Genomic DNA, 12,201 nt, shown 5'->3' with positions numbered 1-12,201 from the left:
CCTCACACGCGCGCGCGCACGCACGCACGCACGCACGCACACACACACAAACACGTGTGCAGGCACTTCGTTATACAAGTGCAATAATCTTGGACGCTAAGTTAAACCCGATTTCACCCCGCATCCACCATAAGCTAACTATTACCAGCCCTTTAACCAACATGTAACAGAGATTTGGAGTATTTACGATGCAGTATTTCAATATCTTCCCTATTCTGAAGAGCCCAAATGTTTACAATAATATTGATACAATCTTTTTTGTTAGAACTATAAAATGAATCATATCGAGATATCATAAACAGTCATGCCCCGCTTATACGGATTTCAGATGTCCGGAAACCTCGGTTCGCGGACGATTTTCATTCAAAACGAAATAATTACTATATAAATTTACCCGTATATACGGAAATTCAGTTTCCGGAACCCGGATGGTCATTTTCATACACAAAACACTGAAAAGCACACAAAATTGTCTCACTTACCCGGACAATACACTACCGCTGGTGGTAATCCTTCCGCTGTATTGCCTTATGAGCGCCTTAATGCCTTTTCAGACAGTTTTTACATGTTCCGATGAATTATTGAGTAACAATAAGTCCTAAATACGTATATGGGTTTACTGTTTCCATCGTCATATCATTATAGAACCATGTGTTGAAAAAAGGCCACTCATTTTGAGTTAGTGAGTGTGGTTTTACGCCGCTTTAGCAATATTCCAGCAATATCACGGCGGGGGACACCAGAAATGGGCTTCACACATTGTACCCACGTCGGGAATCGAACCCGGGTTGAACCAGGAGATGAAATATTGCATGCTTATTGATCCGTGTTTTCAAAGAAAAAAAGAGCCTATGAAACAACAAGTACATCCCAATCCTACTTTCGGTTTCTTTGAATTCTTAGCTGTTTTGACGATATTATCTAATGTAATTGTACATCATTTTGTGACATGGTGATTTACAGAATGATAGTGTATTATAGGAAGTTGTAGAAATATAATCGATTTGACATCTAAGGTTGCAGTATATATATATATATATATATATATATATATATATATATATATATATATATATATATACAGTCGTTTATACGGACACTTGCGTCATTTCACAATTCGTCCGTATAAACGAATTTCCGTATAACTGAAACCAGCTTCTTACTGGAAGAGTTACTTCCCTTCAATTATGCAACTTATGACAGATGACAGAGCAAACATACATCCACTCAATCTTTATTCATACACGTTTCAAAAAGTCTGTCATGGGAGTTTGAACTGTCACCAATTGTCGATTTTCCTATGGTATGTCCAAATGCAGTGCCATAATGCTTACTGATGGTTTCTAAACTTGCTGACGGGTGTTTTTCTTTAAACAGACAAATTTCCCTTTTCTTCGCGTGCTGTAACTGCGTGTCGCTTTCGTTTCGCTGGTTGACAGACCATCCTTACACGACTTTGACCTCTGACCTCCACAGACGCCATATTTATCGAAGGGGATTACATGTACAATAAACAAGCTCGTCTCAAACGTAACTCAGTGTCACTTGGTTAATTGACTTCTCACGAATCAAAGGATTATATATGTATGTATGTATGTATGTATGTATGTATGTATGTATGTATGTATGTATGTATGTATCTTATCGTTTACTCTGCATTAATACCATTTTAAAAACTTCAACGACTTAGCAAAGCTACTCCTCTTGACCTTTGTACTTGTTGCCCCCCCCCCCCCCTCACCCCCTATGTTCCAGGAAAAGGATTGCCGTATGCGAGTAATGTCTTATCCTGCTTTCGGTTTCATATTGATTCTATGCCACGTTGTTTGGGACGGGTCTCTACCTGTGCGTGGTTATTACAAAATACTCATGATCAGTGCAGATTTACATCGGAAGGACTACTGAAAAACGTATTTATTAACAGTATATGGAACAGTACGAGATATACACGCACAACGCTGTGGCAGAAATATCAAGGAAGTATATGTGTGTACAAGTTACGGTGGGATTATAGCCCTGTTGCATTCGAATATTGGTGAGTCAACTGTCACGATTGCGTTTACAGAGTGTATTTTTAGAAATTGTTTTCACATGGTGTGAATTTTAGATTGTGATTAGAGAAAAAAGTTTGTTTCCAGACGAAAGATAGTATCAGTTAGGGTCAACTGCAGGTTTGTGGTTTGGGTCACCACTTCGGGGGTTTCCGTAAGGAAACCGCTGCCGAAGGCAGCTTTGTTCATAAGCGCGCGCACGCTAGCGTACCGAAATACGTTAGGAGGCTTTTTGCTAAAAAAGGACCCAAAATGAATTGAAGGTGACATATATGGGGGCAGAGAGTTTTACAATAGAAAGTGAAGCCGTGTACACGGTTGTATAGTTTGGCTATTTATAGTAACAGACTGCGACTAGCGCATGAATTGCGTCCCTTGCCATGTCTGACCATGTGACTTTCCTTATATGGACTCGTTACTACGAAAGCAACTACGCTCACAACTTGTAAATTCATAAACTGTGGCTTGTACAAATTAAACAGAGTCGACTTGAAGAGCAGTGAAGACATCTTTGCATAGGTACGGGACGAATGCGGGAATGTATGACAATTGTTTTGTTCAATACAATATCAGAAAAGAAATATCTTAGTTGTTCAGTTGATCATTTTATCCAGTTCATCAGCTGTGTTCACATTTATTAGAACGTAGAAGCAAAATGATCGTTTAAGCAAAAGATGAAAAAGAAACATTAAAAAAATGAATTATGCCTAGGTGGATCCACAGACTTATTTGACAGTCAAGATGAATTCAGCGTCTCAAATTATTATTTGAATGAGTAAGTATCTGTCGATAATCATTTTCCTGTGAACATTCACATGCGTTCATGAATGAACTTATACCGTAGTACGATTTATCCCCGTATTTTACTTTTAAAATGTCATAAGAATGGGGTTGTACCCGCCTTGAACCCCGCTGTGTTGAGCGCCTATAATAAACCTTATGACCTATAATAACCTTTAAAGGTTTATGTTTGGTCTAGGCTGATTATAATTCCCAGAATTTGTTGTCGGGGAATTAGGGTGGAACCGCACACCTTAAAACAACCAAGAGAAGCATCTGTTAGTGGCCAGTCTTTATTCAGTGTATCTCATCAGTCATTTACATATCACAATAAAACATAAACAAAGTACAATCTAAGACAATTAAAGTATTCCGAAAATTATGCATAACAGTTACAGTATAAATCTTACTGACAATGTATCATACAATAAACAATTGCATTTAACAATGAAACGAAGACACTTTACATTTGGTTGAAAATAAAATACGTGATATAGCGCAATTAAGGACAATATATTGTAAATAAATAAGATAACTCTTCGGTAAGACACGTACTGCATGTGTTACCAATAACTAAAATAATCTTACATAATCTTTGATGTTTATGGAGAACGTAATGATAAGCGTACCTATTAATACACCTAGCAGAATACAACTTAAACCGACTACAAAGAATACACAAATGGTTATATAAAATTTCAGCCTGCTAATTAAATAATATGGACACATGCTTTATATCTAAACTACCGTTAATAACCAAGAGTCATATGCCCGACGGCATGTCATTGTATGTGTACAATGTAGACATAAATAGACCTTAACAATACTGAAAATATAGCAATACATGAGCAACTGAATAAAACAACAAATGTGAATGCGTGTACAGTATAGTTGCCTCGCTTAATAAGTACATTGTTTAAACATTGATTACATCAAGGGTAGTTTGAATCAGTTGAATTGAACACACACACGGTAATTCTTTAAAGATACATTCATTTACATACAAACATGCAATATAATATAAGATATGTGCACAATAATTACTTTGCTTCCACGAGCCCGATTATGTGTGACTTTAATTTGCTTAACTAGTGTGTAAAAGTTATCATATTATATTTTATACTATGTGTATATGCACCATATTATTTACATTATTTCTAGTGCTACATGATCTAACCTAACTATTATAATAACTTCATTGGTTACCTAAATCAATAATGCCAAATTTAAAATGTTGATTATATTCAAAGGAACTAAGAATATAGAATGCAAAAAAAACAGGAAAATAGGAATATAGTTTCAGAACATACAATATATATGAAGTGAACATGTCTTACCTTAAAACAACCATAAGAAGCATCTGTTAGTGGTCAGTCTTTATTCCGTGTATCCCATCAGTGAGGTACCCCTTACTTACTTACTTACTTACTTACTTACTTACTTACTTACTTACTTACTTACTTACTTATATTGGAGATTTTACGTGCGCTTTCCGACTGATGCGTATTTCGCACACGGGCCCGGCCAGGCCATTTAATGTGTTTCCGAAAGGGGCGAAAGTGGTGAGTGCAACCCAAGAGGGGGCTTTAGGGGTCTCTTATATAGAATTTGGGAATTTTGAGATTTGGAATAGATGCCGATGGGGTTGGGGAGGAGAACTAAGGGAGCTGGGTATGGTGGATGTTTGTTTGTTTATGTGATTTTGATTTGGTAGATTATTTTGTTTTTAGATGCGTTTTATTAGTTCCGTTTTGATTAAGAATACGCCTAAGGCTTTGAGGTTTTCTAGTTTATTTTGTGGGTTTAGTATTGTTTGAGTGAGAGCCTTGTTTAGATTGAGGGTGGTTTGTAATGCGGTTCGATGTGTTAGGTAATGTGTGCAGTGGATGAGTGCGTGTTCTGGTGTTTCTAGTTGTTTGCAGTGTGGGCAGTTACCTGTAGTGTGTTTATTATTTTTTAGGTGGTTATTTAGGTTGGTGTGTCCTGTTTGGAGTTTAGTGATTACTCTGTCATTTTTTTTTTGATGGATGGAGAATTTTTGGTTTGGTAAGTGGTTTGCTGAGTACTTTTTTGATTTGGCTATTTGAGTTTAGATATTAGGTTATGCCATTTTTTGGTGATCTTTTGCTTGTTTACACTTTTAATTTCTGATTTTGAGATGGGTAAGTTTAAGCTTATTTCTAGGATTTTGAGGGATAGTTTAGCTGCTTTATCGGCGTTTTCATTACCGTATATTCCTACGTGGGCGGGGATCCATAAGAATGTTATTTGTTTGCCTGCCTTAGTTAGGTCGTTGGAGCTTTTAAGTATTTGATTTATTAATTTAGGTCGGTTTTTGGTATTATTGTTTTGGAGGGCTTGCGGTCCACTTAGGGAGTCGGTAAGTATTAGGATTTTTTGGTGGTTTTTGGATTCTTGATTATGGAAGGCTGAGGCCATGCCCATTAGTTCTGCCGTGAATATTGATTGGTTGTTTGGGAGTCGGAAGGATTGTGTGGTTTTAGTTGGTTGTGTGGTATGGACTCTGAAGCCTGTGTGTTTGGAGATCGGATCTGAAGATCCGTCTGTGTAAATGTGAAACCAATTTGGCCAATTTTCGTGTATGTATGCTAGTGAGGTGGTTTTAGCTATGTTTGGGTCGGTTTGTTTATTTATTTGGCTAGCTAGTGTTGTGTCTATTTTGGGTATTTTAAGTTTAGGGGTGAAGATATTTGATTGTTTGCAGTTTTGTTTAAGATTTTTAATTTGGTGAGGTACCCCGAATATAGGCTGTTATTTGTACCATCGATGCTCTTAGTTCATGATATGGTCGCATTTTCAATTATCACTTACTTAAACAATACCTACACAATGTTGCTAATCTAACATGCTGACTTTCTGAATTTAGATATTACCTAGCAGTTTTGAAGGACATGAATATGCAGAAATGACTAAAATTACATAAGTTTTCTCGGAGAGCGCGTTATCATAGAGTAATGTTCTCTCGTCGGACATGTAGTCTTAACGATTAGCACATAACGCTTATAGACTAAATCTTGGGAATGAATGCAGGCGTATGTCAACACCGACTGATATTTCGACTTCGGATGATACACGCATGTAGTCTTAACGCTTAATACATAATGCCTTTAACTAGATGCATGTAGTCTTAACGCTTAATACATAATGCCTATCAACTAGTGAGTGAGTGAGTGAGTGAGTATGGTTTTACGCCGCTTTTAGCAATATTCCAGCAATATCACGGCGGGGGACACCAGAAATGGGCTTCACACATTGTACCCATGTCGGGATTCGAACACGGGTCTTCGTCGTGACGAGCGAACGCTTTAACCACTAGGCTACCCGACCGCCCCGCCTATCAACTACACGCATGTAGTATTAACGTTGAATACATAATGCTTATCAATAAAACTTGTGAATGAAGGCCGGCGTATACCATCGCGGACTGAGATAGACTTTTAGTACACAAATTATTGAGTAACATACACAAACTACATATATGTTGTTTAGTCTTATTTTATAAAGTAAAAAATATTTATAAAAAATAGAAGAAAATATTACGTACTTTGGAACTATGACACGCCAAACAAAATATATTGTTCTAGAAACAGACTGAACTTACCGTAGTGCGATTTATTTGAAACTCGAACCACACCCACCATGAGGGGCGCTGCCCCGAGTGGTTTTTTCCATGCAGTGTTATAATTGTACGATAAACAACGACCACGAGTCGTTTATTTCTTCTTATATGAGCTATCAACATTATGTACAAACTCTTTAAGGATGTTCATACAATGTACAAACTTTAAAAATATTTTAAGGGTGGGTTAAGTTTAGTATTTTCCGCATTCTTCAAAATTCTTACGTCGAATATCTGTACCTTTCTCCTTATACCGATTGTCATATCTCTCCCACTTTTGATTTGCGATCGTTCGGACACCGATTTGCAAACTTTTGTAAGAATCCGCTACGCGGATCCATACAGTTTACACATCGGTTTTTCGATTCATACCTCAATGAACCGAAACAAATACACAGCCAATCCTTAAATAAATGTGCTGTTTCGTAATCCAATGCATTTCCCCGATAGTCCTTGACATTATGCTTTCATGTATTGGCAAAAGTATGAAAGGTATCGCCATCGATAACATACATTGAAAGAACATGCATAGACCGCTGTCAAATATTATCAAGAGTAGAATGACAGCTTTTCAAATACAGTTTAGAAATGTGAATCGCTTTTGCTTTCGTCAGGTGGTTTCGATGTTATATTGTGCAATCGTGAAAGGCCTGTATGCTGTGTGTATATTGTGAATATTTACGCCAAATGGAATCTGGTTCGATAGAGAATATGGACTGGTTATTCTCTTGCTCTGAAAACGTTAAAGCATTTTCACCTCACCAGTACTGACATATTCAACCAACACTAGAAGAGGGCAAAATTCATGGTTTGAACAGGCGGAAGGATCCGGGACCACTTGCACAAAGCTATCTTAGCGCTGCGACTATTGTAAGCCTATGTTAAAGCATGGGAGTTACAATCATCTTAGCGCTAAGATCGCAAGTGGGCCCTGGAATGAAATCTGTTTAATCCAGTGTTGTTAAACCTTTTTCCTTGGATGACAAAAAACATCTTCTACCTATCTTCTGTCACGATTACAGACCAACAGCAGTATGACAATATATTGACCAACAGGCACTAATAGATTACCACAGCAAGATAGATCACGTATACTGGAGTACAATGCTAGTACAGTAAACTACGTTTATAACGAACACGCTTATAACGAACTGACGGATATTACGAACTTATTTTTTGGTCCCGGCCATTTGCTGTATAGATGTTGTATATATGCATATAACGAACTACGGTTATAACGAACTTAAACTAGTGGTCCCTTTGAGTTCGTTATAACCGTAGTTAACTGTATGTCACATTTCCATGGAAGCAAAAATAGGTATTTTGGAGTTTCGTAATGTGTAGCCTTTTTCTCACAACATATTCATATTATAAAGGACAGATCTATCATGATACATATATTTCAATCAGATATACGATACAGCAATAACAGTATTAGTCACCTTTGAAGTGACTTCTATAAGCTACACGAGACTGTAATCAAATCTATTTGAGCGGGTGCCAGAATGGCACTGTGGGACTAAGGGGGACAACTCAGCACATTTTTTCGATTACAAACCTTACTTTTCTTTATCCTGTGTTAAAGGGAACAATGGAAGAGTCTTCCGTGATCAAGACAACACGTATCCTCCCCTCAATCACCGGAGGAGCTCTGATGCTGTATTTTAAGAAATGGCGTAAAAGTGAGGGATTGGAAGTAACTAGAGTCGACATGAACAGGAATGAGGAAACAGCCTTGGTACATTTCAAAGGACCAAAGTGTAAGTTCTGGACAGGTCGACATTGTATCATGCAATGATCCACCGACAGTCATGACATGATCGGTACATGAATGGTCGTGTTTCAGTGATATAGGTGCTGCAATACCCATCTACAGGTGGTCGACATTGTATCATGCAATGATCCACGACGGTCATGACATGATCGGTACATGACTGGTCGTGTTTCAGTGATATAGGTGCTGCAATACCCATCTACAGGTGGTCGACATTGTATCATGCAATGATCCACGACGGTCGTGACATGATCGGTACATGACTGGTCGTGTTTCAGTGATATAGGTGCTGCAATACCCATCTACAGGTGGTCGACATTGTATCATGCAATGATCCACGACGGTCGTGACATGATCGGTACATGGATGGTCGTGTTTCAGTGATATAGGTGCTGCAATACCCATCTACAGGTGGTCGACATTGTATCATGCAATGATCCACCGACGGTCATGACATGATCGGTACATGAATGGTCGTGTTTCAGTGATATAGGTGCTGCAATACCCATCTACAGGTGGTCGACATTGTATCATGCAATGATCCACGACGGCCATGACATGATCGATACATGAATGGTCGTGTTTCAGTGATATAGGTGCTGCAATACCCATCTACAGGTGGTCGACATTGTATCAAGCAATGATCCACCGACAGTCATGACATGATCGGTACATGGATGGTCGTGTTTCAGTGATATAGGTGCTGCAATATCCATCTACAGGTGGTCGACATTGTATCATGCAATGATCCATGACGATCGTGACATGATCGGTACATGGATGGTCGTGTTTCAGTGATATAGGTGCTGCAATACCCATCTCCAGGTGGTCGACATTGTATCATGGAATGATCCACGACGGCCATGACATGATCGGTACATGAATGGTCGTGTTTCAGTGATATAGGTGCTGCAATACCCATCTACAGGTGGTCGACATTGTATCATGCAATGATCCACGACGGCCATGACATGATCGGTACATGAATGGTCGTGTTTCAGTGATATAGGTGCTGCAATACCCATCTACAGGTGGTCGACATTGTATCATGCAATGATCTACGACGGTCATGACATGATCGGTACATAATTGGTCGTGTTTCAGTGATATAGGTGCTGCAATATCCATCTACAGTTGGTCGACATTGTATCATGCAATGATCCATGACGATCGTGACATGATCGGTACATGGATGGTCGTGTTTCAGTGATATAGGTGCTGCAATACCCATCTACAGGTGGTCGACATTGTATCATGCAATGATCCACGACGATCATGACATGATCGGTACATGAATGGTCGTGTTTCAGTGATATAGGTGCTGCAATACCCATCTACAGGTGGTCGACATTGTATCATGCAATGATCAACGACGGCCATGACATGATCGGTACATGAATGGTCGTGTTTCAGTGATATAGGTGCTGCAATACCCATCTACAGGTGGTCGACATTGTATCATGCAATGATCCACCGACAGTCATGACATGATCGGTACATGGATTGTCGTGTTTCATTGATATAGGTGCTGCAATATCCATCTACAGGTGGTCGACATTGTATCATGCAATGATCCTAGACGGTCGTGACATGATCGGTATATGGATGGTCGTGTTTCAGTGATATAGGTGCTGCAATACCCATCTACAGGTGGTCGACATTGTATCATGCAATGATCCACGACGGTCGTGACATGATCGGTACATGGATGGTCGTGTTTCAGTGATATAGGTGCTGCAATACCCATCTACAGGTGGTCGACATTGTATCATGCAATGATCCACGACGGCCATGACATGATCGGTACATGAATGGTCGTGTTTCAGTGATCTAGGTGCTGCAATACCCATCTACAGGTGGTCGACATTGTATCATGCAATGATCCACGACGGCCATGACATGATCGGTACATGAATGGTCGTGTTTCAGTGATATAGGTGCTGCAATACCCATCTACAGGTGGTCGACATTGTATCATGCAATGATCAACGACGGCCATGACATGATCGGTACATGAATGGTCGTGTTTCAGTGATATAGGTGCTGCAATACCCATCTACAGGTGGTCGACATTGTATCATGCAATGATCCACCGACAGTCATGACATGATCGGTACATGGATGGTCGTGTTTCAGTGATATAGGTGCTGCAATATCCATCTACTGGTGGTCGACATTGTATCATGCAATGATCCACGACGGTCGTGACATGATCGGTACATGAATGGTCGTGTTTCAGTGATATAGGTGCTGCAATACCGATCTACAGGTGGTCGACATTGTATCATGCAATGATCCACGACGGTCATGACATGATCGGTACATGAATGGTCGTGTTTCAGTGATATAGGTGCTGCAATACCCATCTACAGGTGGTCGACATTGTATCATGCAATGATCCACCGACAGTCATGACATGATCGGTACATGGATGGTCGTGTTTCAGTGATATAGGTGCTGCAATATCCATCTACTGGTGGTCGACATTGTATCATGCAATGATCCACGACGGTCGTGACATGATCGGTACATGAATGGTCGTGTTTCAGTGATATAGGTGCTGCAATACCGATCTACAGGTGGTCGACATTGTATCATGCAATGATCCACGACGGTCATGACATGATCGGTACATGAATGGTCGTGTTTCAGTGATATAGCTGCTGCAATACCCATCTACAGGTGGTCGACATTGTATCATGCAATGATCAACGACGGTCGTGACATGATCGGTACATGGATGGTCGTGTTTCAGTGATATAGGTGCTGCAATACCCATTTACAGGTGGTCGACATTGTATCATGCAATGATCCACGACGGTCATGACATGATCGGTACATGAATGGTCGTGTTTCAGTGATATAGGTGCTGCAATACCCATCTACAGGTGGTCGACATTGTATCATGCAATGATCCACGACGGTCGTGACATGATCGGTACGTGGATGGTCGTGTTTCAGTGATATAGGTGCTGCAATACCCATCTACAGGTGGTCGACATTGTATCATGCAATGATCCACGACGGCCATGACATGATCGGTACATGAATGGTCGTGTTTCAGTGATATAAGTGCTGCAATACCCATCTACAGGTGGTCGACATTGTATCATGCAATGATCTACGACGGTCATGACATGATCAGTACATAATTGGTCGTGTTTCAGTGATATAGGTGCTGCAATATCCATCTACAGTTGGTCGACATTGTATCATGCAATGATCCACGACGATCGTGAAATGATCGGTACATGGATGGTCGTGTTTCAGTGATATAGGTGCTGCAATACCCATCTACAGGTGGTCGACATTGTATCATGCAATGATCCACGACGATCGTGACATGATCGGTACATGGACGGTCGTGTTTCAGTGATATAGGTGCTGCAATACCCATCTACTGGTGGTCGACATTGTATCATGCAATGATCCTAGACGGTCATGACATGAGCGGTACATGAATGGTCGTGTTTCAGTGATATAGGTGCTGCAATACCCATCTACAGGTGGTCGACATTGTATCATGCAATGATCTACGACGATCGTGACATGATCGGTACATGGATGGTCGTGTTTCAGTGATATAGGTGCTGCAATACCCATCTACAGGTGGTCGACATTGTATCATGCAATGATCCACGACGGTCGTGACATGATCGGTACATGGATGGTCGTGTTTCAGTGATATAGGTGCTGCAATACCCATCTACAGGTGGTCGACATTGTATCATGCAATGATCAACGACGGCCATGACATGATCGGTACATGAATGGTCGTGTTTCAGTGATATAGGTGCTGCAATACCCATCTACAGGTGGTCGACATTGTATCATGCAATGATCCACGACGGTCGTGACATGATCGGTACATGGATGGTCGTGTTTCAGTGATATAGGTGCTGCAATACCCATCTACAGGTGGTCGACATTGTATCATGCAATGATCCACGACGGCC

General features: G+C 40.2%; 1 protein-coding gene across 2 annotated transcripts in view; it reads left to right on the top strand.

Annotated features, from left to right (window-relative positions):
• The first annotated feature begins 1,767 nt into the window (after positions 1 to 1,767).
• The window catches only part of LOC125376769 (protein mono-ADP-ribosyltransferase PARP14-like), a 33,093-nt gene continuing 22,659 nt past the window's right edge, over positions 1,768 to 12,201 (top strand). For both annotated transcript variants that reach the window (XM_048388655.1, XM_048388654.1), the window contains exons 1-2: positions 1,768 to 2,035; positions 8,057 to 8,231. In XM_048388655.1, coding sequence (XP_048244612.1) covers positions 8,063 to 8,231 — 169 coding nt within the window. In that variant the 5' untranslated portion in view covers positions 1,768 to 2,035; positions 8,057 to 8,062. The remainder of the gene's footprint in view (positions 2,036 to 8,056; positions 8,232 to 12,201) is intronic.

The sequence above is a fragment of the Haliotis rufescens genome, unplaced genomic scaffold (assembly GCF_023055435.1).
Source record: "Haliotis rufescens isolate VD_foot unplaced genomic scaffold, xgHalRufe1.0.p SCAF_75, whole genome shotgun sequence".
In the NCBI taxonomy this organism is placed as follows: domain Eukaryota; kingdom Metazoa; phylum Mollusca; class Gastropoda; order Lepetellida; family Haliotidae; genus Haliotis; species Haliotis rufescens.
The sequence above is the reverse complement of the archived record's forward strand: the minus strand, read 5'-3'. Positions and strand labels throughout refer to the sequence as shown.